Source organism: Olea europaea, unplaced genomic scaffold (assembly GCF_002742605.1).
Source record: "Olea europaea var. sylvestris unplaced genomic scaffold, O_europaea_v1 scaffold586, whole genome shotgun sequence".
Taxonomy (NCBI): domain Eukaryota; kingdom Viridiplantae; phylum Streptophyta; class Magnoliopsida; order Lamiales; family Oleaceae; genus Olea; species Olea europaea.
In genome coordinates, this window is record NW_019264200.1 from 33257 (window position 1) to 48076 (window position 14820).

Genomic DNA, 14820 nt, shown 5'->3' on the forward strand with positions numbered 1-14820 from the left:
AAATAATATTCCGTTTTTCATATCATGAAAGAATAATACCTCTAATAAAGCATTGAATTTTTTTATTTTTTTTTTCGTTGAAGAGGATATTTTATGTTTAGGATTCTATGATTTTAGATGAAGATGGCATATTATTATTAGAATTTTAGTTAAACACAAACTCTAAAAAAATATAAAAATGTTTAAAAGAATTTATGAAAATCAATATTAGTGGATGAAGATAGAATGATATAATTTTATATATATGTCTATTTAAGTAAATTTACATAAAATAAAAAATATAATTAAATATAAAAGTGCCAAAATTAAATCTGGGCTAGGCCCAATTGATCTGGCCCATCTCCAAATTTACCGCCAAGTCCAACCGTACTCTTATCTTCATCTTCATTCCCCTCCAATCCTCCACCACCACTGCCTCCGTCACTCTTCCTTACTCCACCACCTCCCGCCCCGACGCCGCACAGTCACACCAATGTTAACCCAAATTCAAACCTTCGCACAACTCCACTTCATTCCATCACCATCACCATCACAACCACCAACTCCGCTTCGCCGCCGCATTTTTCTCTTCTCAGCCCATCGTCGCCTACCGCTTCGTCATCATCACAATATGTTTTCGATCTCTTCTCCTGCCCTTCGAATTACCGATTGTATAAGTTCCAGAGTAAATGATAAAATTGGAAGTGTTGGTGGTGAAGCGATGGGCGAAGAAAAGGAAAATGCTAGTAAGCAAGTAAGGAGAGCGTATCCGTTCCACGAAATAGAGCCTAAGTGGCAGCGGTACTGGGAGAATAACAAGACTTTTCGGACTCCTGATGCGATTGATACTTCCAAGCCTAAATTCTATGTTCTCGACATGTTTCCTTATCCCAGGTCCTCTATCTTTTTCTTAATTGTTTTAAGTGTTTGCGCAACAGATTGAAAAAGGAAAATTAATTAATGAACAAATTGAATCGGAATGAGAAAGATTAGTAAAATAATATGGTTGCTTGGGAATGCTGAAGGCCAAGGCTTTAACGGACAAATTATAAGATAGCTGAAAAAACTATGTATTTCATGTCTCAACGACTTAAGAATAGTCATCTGAAGTCATTTTTTATGAAACTTTGTCATTGTTGCAGTGGGGCTGGTCTGCATGTTGGCCATCCTCTTGGATATACTGCCACAGACATCCTTGCTAGACTTAAACGGATGCAGGGTTTCAATGTGCTACACCCAATGGGATGGGATGCATTTGGTTTGCCTGCAGAGCAGTACGCAATTGAGGTATGTCTTGCACTTTGTAAATACTTCCATAATCTTTTATTTTCTTGTCAAAAAATTCATTTGATGTTTGACAGACAGGAACGCATCCAAAGATCACAACAATCAGTAACATCAACCGGTTCCGTACCCAGGTCTATACAATCAATTTTGTGTTACAATAACTGATGTGGTAAAATTTGCTGCGAAGCATTTTATGTGCTATTAATTGCTGAGATTATGAAGTCCTTTGTTGTTTAAGGGCATTTTAGGCTGCTTGTTCTCCTGAATGATAGAGTCGTAGGATATACTGTACTCCGTCCTTATGATAGACAGAATAGGGATGAGTATGTGCATCATGATCAGATTTGGATATTTTAACTAATTTTTTGGTCTTTGTATGTGGGGCCTCTCTCCACAGAAGGGATTCGCAGATGATTTTGAATTGCTTCCTTCGTCTTCTGGTGGGATAGAATTATTATGTCTGATTGAAATTGCTGAATGTAAATATAAATTGTAGTGATCAAATTTTGAGAAATTAGTAGTGATATTATTGTCTCCAGTAGAGCAAAAATTCTACTTTTGTTTAAAATGAAACAATAAGACTCCTCAAGTTTGGAGCTTCGGATTGTAGTTATACTCTGTATTTCAAGTGGTAACTTACGGAAGTCACGGAAATCTCATTTTGAGGATTTGGCTTTTGGACGCCCAATAATGATCCAAATTAGATAATCTATGGTTGAGTCACACATATACCTTTATTTCTCATGCACACATATTGGGATCTTGGTTGGATTTTTGTTATAAAAAACGAATATTTTTCCATTCAAAGAAAAATGTAATCCAAAATAGGGAAATTGATATTTGCAGTAAATTGCCACTTTCTTGGAATCGTTTTCCTGACATCTATCTTTTCAGCTTAAATCATTAGGCTTCTCATATGATTGGGATCGGGAAATTTCTACAACAGAACCTGAATATTATAAATGGACACAATGGATTTTTTTGCAGCTTTTGAAGCGGGGATTGGCATATCGGGTAAGAATTTCATCACGTCCACAAATTTTTCCACTCTTAGTAAAGTGAGATTTAATGATCTGTTAATCCTACATCAAGGCTGAAGTTCCAGTCAACTGGTGCCCTGCACTTGGAACTGTCTTGGCAAATGAAGAAGTGATAGATGGTGTGAGTGAGCGTGGGGCACATCCAGTGATAAGAAAAGTATGTTTTTTCTATGTTCTGGCATATTGCACTGATTTCAATTAACATTTTTGTTATTCCTTACTTTTACTTCTTGGATGGTTTTATGATTTTACAGTTCATTTTTTTATTACCGAGCAGCCTATGCGGCAATGGATGCTGAAGATTACTGCATATGCTGACCGTCTTCTTGAAGATTTAGATGATCTTGACTGGCCCGAAAGTGTTAAAGAAATGCAAAGAAACTGGATAGGAAGGTCAGAAGGAGCAGAATTGGAGTTCTGTGTTGTGGACACCAATGGTCTACAAAGAGACAATAAAATTACTGTTTATACCACAAGGCCAGATACCATTTTTGGGGCAACGTATGTACTTTCTGTTTATTTTATTATTATTTTATATTTTGGAATCAGCTACGACTTCTCATTTGGTTGCTGTTACTGTGTAGCTACTTAGTGGTGGCACCTGAACATGTTTTGTTGTCATCAATTGTATCTGATGCCCAAAGGAAACAAGTATGTTCATTTAATTCTTCTATGTTTTAGTCAGTATTTCCAAATTCATGAGTATATTTAGTAGACAAATAATATTGAGTCAGGTGGAAGAGTACAAAGAAATTGCCTCTAGAAAGAGTGATCTTGAGAGGACTGAACTCCAAAAAGAAAAAACTGGGGTATTTACTGGTTGCTATGCAAGAAATGCTGCTAATGGGAAGGATATTCCGATTTGGGTTGCTGATTATGTTTTGGGAAGGTGTGTGATTATTTTCCTAAACCTTTGATTCTTCTGTTTGCCCTGTTGAGAGATTCGTCAATCATAATTTTAATTTCCAACTATATTATTGACTGGAATATGAGGCACATGGGCTGACCATGTCCTCAATTATGATTTACTGAATCCTTTGCAGTAGAAATCTCCACTGATGTGATGATATAATTAATATCAACTGTGGATCAGCTATGGGACAGGAGCAATAATGGCTGTACCTGCACATGACACACGTGACCATGAGTTCGCTTTGAAGTATAGCATTCCGATATGTGGAGTTGTGACACCAGATAATGGAAATTTCAGCTATTTTGAGAAAGCTTATTCTGGTGAAGGTAAAATGATAAATTCATCTAGTTCAGTATCCGGGCTTGACATTAATGGCCTATCTAGCAAAGAAGCTGCTTTGAGAGTCATTGAATGGCTTGAAAAGACACAAAATGGGATGAAAAAGGTATATTTACCATATTTTTATTTATAGAAGCTTACAGATAGAAGCGCATCTTTTCAAGTTCATCTTTGTCTTACTTTCTAAAGGTTCCCATGTGGTTTAGCCTGTCAATGAATTTTGGGTGTATCAAATTTATTTTTCCGTAGGTGAATTATAAGTTGAGGGACTGGCTATTTGCTCGACAACGTTACTGGGGAGAACCTATTCCAGTCATTTTTGTAGATGATACTGGTGAAGGTATTCCCATTCCTGAAGTTGAACTGCCTCTTACCCTTCCCGAGTTGGATGAATTTACTCCCACAGTAACAGGGGAACCACCACTTTCGAAAGCACTGTCTTGGGTATGTCTAACCACTTTTTCCCCTTTTATATAAATCACCTGTGATTGCAACTGATCAATGTATGTGTTTTGTACATGATTGCTTATATATTAGTTGAAGTGAGATGTTCCACCAAACTGTCTCTGAATGCCCAATTTCAGTACCTAGTGTTGTTAAACTTCCTATTTTTCTGTATTTTCCAACATTTTTACTGTTAACTATCCGATATTAATTGGAAACTTTGTCTTGCTCTATTTTTCTGTATTAGTTGCTCTATTGTCTTGCTTGCTACAACATTTTCTTGGCTCTATATTCCGCTCTGTGGTAACTGAAGAATATTGAGGAATTTCATATATTTCATTGATGACTCGTAATGCTACTCCACAAATATATAGGAAAGAAAAACTAATCACCCCAATGTTCCCTTCAATCACGCCCTAACAACTCTCCTCTAATTATGCCCTAAGATCTATTACGCTCTAACATCTCTTCTATAATTATGCTAATTAAGTCAAGAATACAATAAAAGAATACAACAAACTACAGCCATTTTCCACAGTAACTAATTTGTATATTCCCGTAATGGGTGAATGATTTTTAGGTGAAAACAGTTGATCCAGTATCTGGGAAACCTGCCAGACGTGAGACCAACACCATGCCACAATGGGCTGGCTCTTGCTGGTACTGTAATTTTTATAAGCTTCTTGACCAAATTATTAAAATTTTATTCTGCGACATTTATTATGTATATCCTGATTACCAGTTCCTGTAGCTAAAAATGCTTAATATGTAGCAGGCCAAGAGAGGGATTGGGGAATGGGGGTCCTGGCGAAGCTTACAGGGGCTTCGTAGGATCAAAATGTATGTGGGATGGCTCTTGCAGTTGAGAAAGGACTATAGAATGTATGCTCTTCATAAAACTGAGCAATTCTTTTTAATTGAGATGGCATGATTGGTTTGACTATAAAAGGCAAACTAGTGATGCTTCTAACTTCTATTCGTCAGTGCAACCAGTGAAAAGTCCCTTCTATGTAATTACAAATTCCGCACTATTTTTTTATGCTTTATATTTCATATTCACAAGGAGGTTTAGCTTTATATTTTTAATTAATATTCAGGTACTATCTGAGGTTTATGGACCCTAAGAATTCCAAAGAATTGGTGGGCAGGGAAAAAGAAACGTGAGTTTAACCTCTAACTACCAACTTCATTATTTTTAAATATTGATGAGCCATGCTTATAACCTGTGCTGCCACTCAGATATCTCTTCACCTGCAGGTATTGGAGCCCAGTTGATGTGTATGTTGGTGGTGCTGAACATGCTGTACTTCATTTACTGTATGCTAGATTCTGGCACAAGGTTTGTACTCTGAATTAGGCTTGTCCTAAATGGGGCTATCAGGAGCTTGTAGTTTGTTTTTTTTTTCCTGTGCCATCTATAGCTCATGCACCTTTTGTTGGATTGTTTCACCTGTTATTATTCATCATTTAAACTTGTTGTTTGCTATAAAAATTCTTGTATCATCTCTTAGTAAAGCCAATGCTTTGATCATTCTTGATCCATCAAGTATAGATTTCATGATACAAATGGCTAACATGCCTGTACAGTGGACATTATAAAACACAAAAGGTAGATTCTTTACTTAACCCAAATTTGGGCCAAGCCTACTTGTCTATGAATTTTCTGGGGAGTTCACTAAGGCAGACATAACTAAAACCTTAAGTTCTTCCTAAAATGAAGTATCCTATATGTCAGGCATTGACTATTGAATGTTCATTACAGCACTCTCAATAATCTTTTAGGGGCAAATATTTTGTATGCTTTCTTTTGTGCAATTCTGTATAACTCGATCAATTTGCTGATATTTTGCTTCAGGTTCTTTATGATATTGGGGTTGTGTCGACAAAAGAACCCTTTAAGTGTGTCATAAACCAGGGAATTATCCTTGGGGAGGTAAATAAAAGTTGCTCCATCATGTCGATATGGTGTTCTACCAAACTGCATAATTTTAATGGCTCAAGTGGCAGGTTCAATATATGGCATACCGAGATCCAGATGGATATTTGGTCTCAGCTGATTCTGTTGATGTGACAATTGAGTATGGTCAAGAAAGAATAGCCGAGGAGAATGTATGTTACTTTGCAAATTTCATGAGTTGTCCTCAAATCTTTGTGATGTCTTTTGCCAGATATTGTGGAGATGAGACAACTATTTTCTTTTTGTTCCTTCTGCTGCTGCTTGTAGAATTCTAAAGTTCATTTTCAAACATGTCCTTTTTCTAAAAATAAATTCATATTATGTTCTGAATTAGGTCATGAAATCTGGTGATTCTTTTGTGCTAAAAGACAATCCCAATATTCGCTTGATTACCCGAGCTCACAAGATGAGTAAAAGTCGGGGAAATGTAATAAATCCTGACGATGTTGTTTTGGAGTATGGTGCAGATTCTCTTCGTTTATATGAAATGTTTATGGGCCCATTTCGGTAGGTTCCTTTTTCATGCATAGTGTCTTATATTTTGTTTTCTTTCGTGTGCATATGGGTTGTTGGGGGAGGGGAGGAATTAATGCTTCAAGTTTTTGTATGCTGACAGAAGTTGAAAACCTGCACCTCAATTCAGCTCTTATTTCCTTTGATAACATTTTTTTTATATATGTGATTCCAGAGACTCCAAAACCTGGAGTACTAGTGGTATTGAAGGTGTTCATCGTTTTTTGGCAAGAGTGTGGAGATTGATTGTCGGTTCACCTTCCCCTGACGGAAAATTTAAAGATGGAACGGTCAACCTTGATGGGGAACCTTCAATGGAGCAACTTCAGTGTCTTCACAGATGCATTGACAAGGTAATCCTGATATTTCATTGAATAGCTTTTTATGACCTATTTGTCTTCACTTCCTATGGCGTCCATTGTTGCCATCCAACAAAAAATTGATATTAACAATAGCGGAAGTGCAATATATATTATTTTACTGGTATCTACAGCCTATAGTCTTAGCTTCGTACCTTGACATGGCATGGAGAATCAGACGATTCATTTGAGACCTTGAAGTGAAAGCATTTTGATTTCCCCTCAGATCCCCTTATCATTTTCACGAAATATTGTATCTTCCCGTTTGGCGTACACGTTTTGTTTCCTGAATTGGTTTACTATGATAGGTGACAGAGGAAATTGAAGGAACACGGTTCAATACTGGAATTTCTGCAATGATGGAGTTCGTTAATGCTGCATATAAGGTCTCTCTCTCTCTCTCTCTGTGACACACACACAATCCGCGCATATGCACTCACTTAAATTAGTTTCTGTGGTTTTCCTTATGATAATGTATTTCCAAATCCATAGCATGTATAGTGTGTAAACGTTCGACAGGCATACTTATAAGTGGAAGAAAAGGGTCCATAGACCCCGTGTAGTGGTACATAAAAGGGGAAGGAAAGAATAGTGAGGCATATGCTATGTTCTGCAGACACTTCTATGATATTTCCCGACCTTCATTGGAGGAAGAAATCGGTTAAAAGACCTTTTAGTGTTTTCATCGAAGTAAAACTGTCACTGTTGAGCTCCGCTAGTTCTTTTAGGTTTTAACAGTCCGTATTTTCCTGTCTTCAGTGGGACAAGCTTCCGAAGTCAGTTATTGAAACATTTGTCTTATTGCTCTCACCCTATGCACCTCATATGGCCGAAGAGCTCTGGTCCCGTTTGGGACACCCAACATCACTGGCTTATGAGTCTTTCCCAAAGGTATGAACCTATAGTTATTACGAATTTCTCCACCTATCTCCCCTTGCTTGTGTCCTCTAGCCAGGCTAGTGCAATATATTTTATGGGAATCTGTTGTATGGAACAACTCCGTTGTTTCCATTCAGTGCAGAATGCATGAATTGGTTGGTGCATTTACCAAAAAGTAGTGGGCAGGCATTACAAAGAAGCAGTTGATACAATAATCGTACGCTAATAGATTCTAATTGGATTCTAAAGTTACAAGAATCAAATAGTGCTTTTTATTGGGAGAGCTTATAATCTTCTTCTAGTTAATTAGGTTTAATTACACTCAAAAAAAGGCTGGACGACTCTCTCTAAGGAAAGATGAAAAATGCACCTGTTCTCAAAGCTGTGACAACACATTATTCTGTTTAAGAACTAGACTTAAGATGGGTCTCTGACATCTCTTATTACAGGCAAATCCTGCTTACGTAAAGGAGTCCACGGTGGTTTTACCAGTCCAGATAAATGGCAAGACCAGAGGCACCATACAGGTTGAAGAAGCATGCACCGAGGAAGATGCTTTTCGACTAGCTTCACTCGATTCAAAACTGTCCAAGTTTTTGGCTGGTAAAAACATTAAAAAGCGCATATACGTGCCTGGTAAAATTCTGAATGTCATCTTGGATGCGCAGAACGTCAAGGTGGGTCAGCGGTAGTCCCCTCAGCTAGAACATCAAGAATGTTGAGGTTAAATGTAGAACATCGAAAATGCAGTATTCTAGTCAATTGGCACCTTGTACTGTTATCAGTGCCTACTGAGAAGGAAGGTTTTGTTGTATATTGAGATAAGAGACAACGCATTCATAGTTGAGGCAGTACTCAATTTTGAGATGGGTTCAGTTGTTTATTCATACAAAATTAATTTAGTGCACACTCTGATTAAATGAATATTCATGCAATAACCTAGCCTTTTAAATATTATTTCTCAGCAATTTGCTATGCGTACGTTTGTACAAGTAGTTCAATTCGTAATCAGATGCCAACCAGACTTGAGAAGTGTCAAAAAATTCGATACAATACAACATTATCCTTTCCCCAAACAAAAAGATCTGTACATGGAATGTACGCAAACCAATTTTTTAACATACCGCCCCATGGTATCTTCAGAAACAAGACAGTTTAATTCATGTTTTACACGCTAGCAGCAGTATTGGAAACTTGAAAACAAGAATCACCACATGAATTTGCCAAAATAATTCTCATATTTTAATTCAACGACAAAGAAACTAAAGCAGCTCTGCCGTGATGGCTGATTTGGGTGACACGTAGAAGAAGCTAGTTTGACTGTTTCTTCGGATATTCCCTTGCTCCAAATATGGTAGATCCAATTCTAACATTAGTACTGCCCATTTCAATCTGCAACAGTCACAATAACTCAATTTTCAGGTTGTTTTGTTTCTAGACCAGAGCATCAGCATATTGTAATTAAATTCCATAACTAATGAGGCGAAATCAGACATATTTATGCCATATAGAAGTATCATGGAGTCTAAAAATGTTGCACAAGAGCCACTTGTGAATAGTTTCTTTTTCCAACTGTTTAACATAATAAAATTGCATTGCAGAGGCTAGTCCTAACCTAACATCAGGATGTATGGTCGATCTAATTTCAAGACTAGGTCTGACATATTAAAGTGTACTTACCAAAATTTATTATGCAATGAAATTAATAGAGAATTCTCTTTTCCATTTTTGTTCAAACCCTTCTAGAAGAACTTCTATCACACATGATTTTCTTAGAACAAAGTTGAAAGTATTAGAGAACTCACAGCAAGCTCAAAGTCACCAGACATGCCCATTGACAGCTCACATTGCTCTTCCACTATTCCAAGTGCCTTGCAGACCTCACTTCGACATTGTGCTAATGTCTGAAATCAACAAACTGATAATGTCAAAATAATCTCAACATAAGAAGAAAGTATGACGCATTACAGTAAGATCCACTACCTTGAAATTCTCAGGAGTAGACGTATAATCCAGCATTCCTATTGTCATCAGGCCAGAAAATTCAAGGTTTGGGCAGCCCAAAGCAACATGTTTGACAAGTTCGACACAACTGGCAGGATCAACACCATGTTTAGCTGCAATAAGTGAAAAACAAATGTGTAAACATCTCCATCTTTCAATCTCACTGCAAAAGCAAGCAAGCGGTAAAATGAGAATATCTAGAAAAGCTAACCAAAAATCCTACAAAAATCATACTGCGGTTACCCACATTCTTCTCCACTAGTGTTCACTTGGACCATTACTCTCAGAGGTTTTCTTCCAATGTTTCCAACTACACGGTCAAGATGGTTAGCGATCTACATAAAACAAAACAAGATCAAACGAAAGAAAATTTACCACCATGTATGACAATACAACAGAGTGAAATAAGTAAATGACTAATAGACGTAGGAAGTTTAACTGTCTCAGATAATAGCAATGGATCCATCAATATGAGATCAAAGTAGAATTTTAAACTTCAGTTCAGGCTCACAATTAACTCTTTTTGAGGAGTCAAGCTTAAAAAGTTTAAAATAGCAATAAAAGAAAAACATAATTTTGTCATCTATAGGAATTTGTCATCTATAGGCTCTCGGTAGGACGAAAAGGTGGTAATACATGAAGCATAACTAAAATCCTGTCGCATATCTCTTTTATCAGTTCACCCACAATCGTGGGACCTTGCAATCTGCTTCTAGGGGGAAGTGCCTTGAATACTCCACTTAATCCAATTGCATGGCTACAGGTTCAATTTCTAGGGATTAAATTGCATGCTTGATCTTTATCATTTCTGACATCCAACTTTGATACTGAAGGAAGTAGATCAATTTCTAAATTTTCTTTTGTAAATATATTTTTGGGGTTTAGGCCATAGGATGTGAGAATTGGTGGGACGAACTTCCAAATGGTCTACTTCTACTGCTACCTATAAATATATTAAACTTATCGGCTGACCAACACAACAATAATATTCTTATGGAAAATAATTTCAAATTCTAAATCAGTAAGCTGCATCATCAAACTTATTTGAATGTTCCTGCTATTCTATATTTCTTCGAAAAAGGTGTTCAACCTACACGAAGAGTTCAGGATATATTACAGAAGGAAGAAGTTTTTAAGGAGATTCAACTCAATCATGCGAATCTCAATTGACGAAATATTGGGGCATAGTAACTTGTATATAACCTTGTAGAACTTTCTTCTAATATTTTTGTATTCCCGCCATTTCCTGCTTTATTTGAATCTATTTATCGGCTGTCGAATTCCACGATCAATAACAAAAAAATCTTAATTCATATAAATCTCAAATTCGGACATTTCATTTCTTTCAATTATGTGGTTTTCTTTGGATTTGAGCCGGGGGCAATTTCGTCATTTTTCTCGACTGTGTCGTAATGGGCTCAAATTTGACAGGTTTATCGGGAACAAAAATCGCGCCAGAAGTTCAGGCTCACAATTAACTCTTTTTGAGGAGTCAAGCTTAAAAAGTTTAAAATAGCAATAAAAGAAAAACATAATTTTGTCATCTATAGGAATTTGTCATCTATAGGCTCTCGGTAGGACGAAAAGGTGGTAATACATGAAGCATAACTAAAATCCTGTCGCATATCTCTTTTATCAGTTCACCCACAATCGTGGGACCTTGCAATCTGCTTCTAGGGGGAAGTGCCTTGAATACTCCACTTAATCCAATTGCATGGCTACAGGTTCAATTTCTAGGGATTAAATTGCATGCTTGATCTTTATCATTTCTGACATCCAACTTTGATACTGAAGGAAGTAGATCAATTTCTAAATTTTCTTTTGTAAATATATTTTTGGGGTTTAGGCCATAGGATGTGAGAATTGGTGGGACGAACTTCAAAATGGTCTACTTCTACTGCTACCTATAAATATATTAAACTTATCGGCTGACCAACACAACAATAATATTCTTATGGAAAATAATTTCAAATTCTAAATCAGTAAGCTGCATCATCAAACTTATTTGAATGTTCCTGCTATTCTATATTTCTTCGAAAAAGGTGTTCAACCTACACGAAGAGTTCAGGATATATTACAGAAGGAAGAAGTTTTTAAGGAGATTCAACTCAATCATGCGAATCTCAATTGACGAAATATTGGGGCATAGTAACTTGTATATAACCTTGTAGAACTTTCTTCTAATATTTTTGTATTCCCGCCATTTCCTGCTTTATTTGAATCTATTTATCGGCTGTCGAATTCCACGATCAATAACAAAAAAATCTTAATTCATATAAATCTCAAATTCGGACATTTCATTTCTTTCAATTATGTGGTTTTCTTTGGATTTGACTAACCAAAAGTTTTCTTATTCCACTTAGATTGATGGAATACGTTAAAATCTGATTTATTATTATTATTATTTTTTTTTTTTACTCGAATTCTTATTCTCCCATTTACAATTTTTTGTAGTCCAAAAACTCTAAGCTTTTTGCAGGAAAACAGTGCACATAGAATAACTCTGTACTGTGCATTGTTCATCGGAGAAGTTAAAGTATGAAACTTTAAACCAGTTAAAGAAGATATTCTTTCTGGCCTCGCAAAATTGGGTAATGTTTGTTAACCTTTTCATCATCTACAGACTCCACCATGGCAAGATTTGGTACACCATCTGCAAAACATGAAAACATTAGTAAGGAATGGATACATATACCATACTAATTCAAAAAAGGTTTGAATAGCAAACAGCTTTCATTTAGAGCTTCTAAACATTAAAAAAGAAAGCTCTACATAAAGCTGAATAGAAGTAATTTCTATCCGAACGCACTCGGACTCATAGTAGACCTTACTTGAATCAGAACAAATTTTCAACACAAAGACCAATCCAAATGAAAGTAAATTTACCAAAAAAATGCAAATACTATGGCGTTTATACATATATAAAGCTCCAGACATTCAATATATCATTCATATTCAATATAATGAAGGAACTTTTAGATTCTAGATATAAACAAATGCTCCAAAAAAAGAGAACAACCTATCATAACCAAGATGCGTGTCTTAAAATATTTTCAACTTTCTCTCGTTTTCCTTCAATTTTTGTTAGCACCACATATCACATGCTAATAATCCAGCGAAAATTACAACAATTGCATTCATAAACATTCAACCATTCGTCCTATAGAATGAAACACAGTCAGTATACGCGTCACTGTGTGTGGAGAGTAAGAAATTTTTGACCATACTGAGAAGCGGCTTGACTTTATTGCTCTGCAAATTCCCAATAAAATGCCACTCTATATCATCTGGCAGCTGCAATTGATTAAAGCAATATCTCCAGATTTTAGACAATTAATAAATAAAACTAACACGATTAAAAGCTATTCTTCTTCTTCTTCTTACGTTTCATTTACCAGGCAAAAAAAAAAACGCAAAATTATGTCTAGACATATACACAATAAGTAACGAACCTGAGGGGCTTTCTCGACGATTTCTTGGACGTAATTCTCGCCGAAGCAGCGGTGGCCGGCATCATAGACTTGGCGAAGGAGGGAAACGGGCTTGGTCTTGCTCACGGCCACCACCCGGATCCGGTTCGACCTACGACCGCAGCGCTCGGCAGCCTGGTGGACGCGCTGGAGCACGGACCGCAGCGCAGCCGCGGCCACGCCGTCCATGGCGGATGCCGCCGCCATTTCTGATCCTGACGATGATGATTGATCGACTACTCTATCAGAAGAGGAATCTTGTGTGTTCCCTATTGTCTCTGCTTCTGGATTTTTCATTTTGCTTTATTAGCATAATTTCAGCCTAAATTTATACGGAACACAATGGTAACAATGCGGGAGGGTGACAAAAAAGAAAAAGAAAATCTGAATAGTATTATGATTGATTTAATTTATTAATGGTTACTATAGTTTCTTAAAATTCAAGTTGATCATTAAAGTTTCTTTTTAAACCATTTAGTCATGAAAATTTATAACAGGAAAAAAGATATTTGTACACTCAATCAAGGCCAGCCCTGGCTTACCTTGGGCCTCAAAATTTGAGGGACCTCTAAAAGAAGTCCAAAAACCGCCCCAATACCAAAAACCCCACATATCCCAAAAAAATAAATAAATAATGGGGAAGATAATAAGAAACCGTCCGTCTTTTTCTCCACCATTCTAATCATCTTCTCCAAATCAAGAACGTGATAAACTCGAAGAATACCAATCCCTAAAATAGAACGGTCAACAAAATTCCCGATTAGAAATCCGTTTACCCAACCACAGGGTCGGCCTCTTCGTTTTCTTATGCTTATGTTTTTTTTTTTTAATCGGTTTCTTATGCTTATGTTGCCCTTGCTACAGATGTGAGATCCGAGATGTATGGTTTCTCACTTTCTCCAATTGATTTATTAAGCAACGGACCTTTGAGTAAAGTGTTGTCGCCTTGCCGATCACCGAAGTCCCAGAATGTTGATGAATCACAGAGTCGGACACTTGAACTGACCTGACATTGCATTGACATGGATGCTTATTCAAGTGAGTACCATCTCCAAATTTTTTTTATCTTCTATCTTATGAAATAAACATCTATGCAGGCAATAGTGTGTACTAAAATATTGTTTTTGACTAGTAAATATTCTATCTTTTATATTTGGAATTTCATTAATTTTGCCGATTGTTTGATTTTTCCATTTGGACTATTATTAGTTAATAGTTTTACTCTCATGAATGGAAAAAGTAGTTTGTAATGGCTCAAAAAAAAAGTTGGCAAAAATTTCATCGGAAAACTTACTTTGGTTACTTGATTATAGTGGGAAGGATACATTAGTGGTGTCCGTGGTGGCACTGTTTGATAGATCAATAGAAGTATCTATGTCCTTGACCACAAATATCGGCCGTTGAAATAATGAATCTCCTCATATTAAAATGACTTCTAATATCCGTGTGTTCCAAATCATAAACATCAAAATTCAAATAATTAGCCATGGCAGCAAGTCAAACTTGATTTCCATGTCCCTGGTGGCCTAAATGACAAGTATCACCTCTTCCATGCCTTGCCCACTTTACCACATATGTTCTTAAGGCAGATTTTGTTCACCAGTCTTTCATTTTCATTCTGCCTAGCATTTTTTAA

General features: G+C 36.5%; 2 protein-coding genes across 2 annotated transcripts; one reads left to right on the plus strand and one right to left on the minus strand.

Annotated features, from left to right (window-relative positions):
• Nucleotides 1–375: 375 nt before the first annotated feature.
• On the plus strand, nt 376–8634 carry LOC111389354 (leucine--tRNA ligase, chloroplastic/mitochondrial). Its single transcript, XM_023014276.1, has 20 exons — nt 376–873; nt 1122–1266; nt 1341–1397; nt 2161–2280; nt 2359–2463; nt 2584–2807; nt 2891–2957; nt 3041–3195; nt 3400–3664; nt 3808–4002; nt 4583–4662; nt 5100–5162; nt 5260–5341; nt 5858–5935; nt 6010–6111; nt 6294–6466; nt 6648–6825; nt 7140–7217; nt 7591–7722; nt 8160–8634. The coding sequence occupies exons 1-20, from the start codon at nt 473–475 to the stop codon at nt 8400–8402; spliced, it is 2943 nt and encodes a 980-aa protein (XP_022870044.1). The 5' UTR covers nt 376–472; the 3' UTR covers nt 8403–8634.
• Nucleotides 8635–8715: 81 nt separating this feature from the next.
• LOC111389355 (pyridoxal phosphate homeostasis protein-like) lies at nt 8716–13548 on the minus strand. Its single transcript, XM_023014277.1, has 7 exons — nt 13167–13548; nt 12942–13008; nt 12321–12367; nt 9962–10049; nt 9694–9827; nt 9516–9614; nt 8716–9102 (listed from the first exon to the last, which is right to left on the minus strand). Exons 1-7 carry the CDS (start codon nt 13479–13481, stop codon nt 9022–9024), a joined length of 831 nt encoding a protein of 276 aa, XP_022870045.1. The 5' UTR covers nt 13482–13548; the 3' UTR covers nt 8716–9021.
• Between the last annotated feature and the right edge of the window lie 1272 nt (nt 13549–14820).

Coding starts and splice junctions, on each gene's coding strand:
- LOC111389355 (XM_023014277.1), bottom strand. CDS start 13,481: ATGAAAAATCCAGAAGCAGAGACAATAGGGAACACACAAGATTCCTCT. Junction 12,368..12,941: donor TAAAGTCAAGCCGCTTCTCA/GTATGGTCAAAA, acceptor CATGTTTTGCAG/ATGGTGTACCAAATCTTGCC. Junction 9,828..9,961: donor GAACACTAGTGGAGAAGAAT/GTGGGTAACCGC, acceptor CACTTATTGCAG/CTAAACATGGTGTTGATCCT.
- LOC111389354 (XM_023014276.1), top strand. CDS start 473: ATGTTAACCCAAATTCAAACCTTCGCACAACTCCACTTCATTCCATCA. Junction 5,163..5,259: donor GTGGGCAGGGAAAAAGAAAC/GTGAGTTTAACC, acceptor CTTCACCTGCAG/GTATTGGAGCCCAGTTGATG. Junction 7,218..7,590: donor TCGTTAATGCTGCATATAAG/GTCTCTCTCTCT, acceptor TCCTGTCTTCAG/TGGGACAAGCTTCCGAAGTC.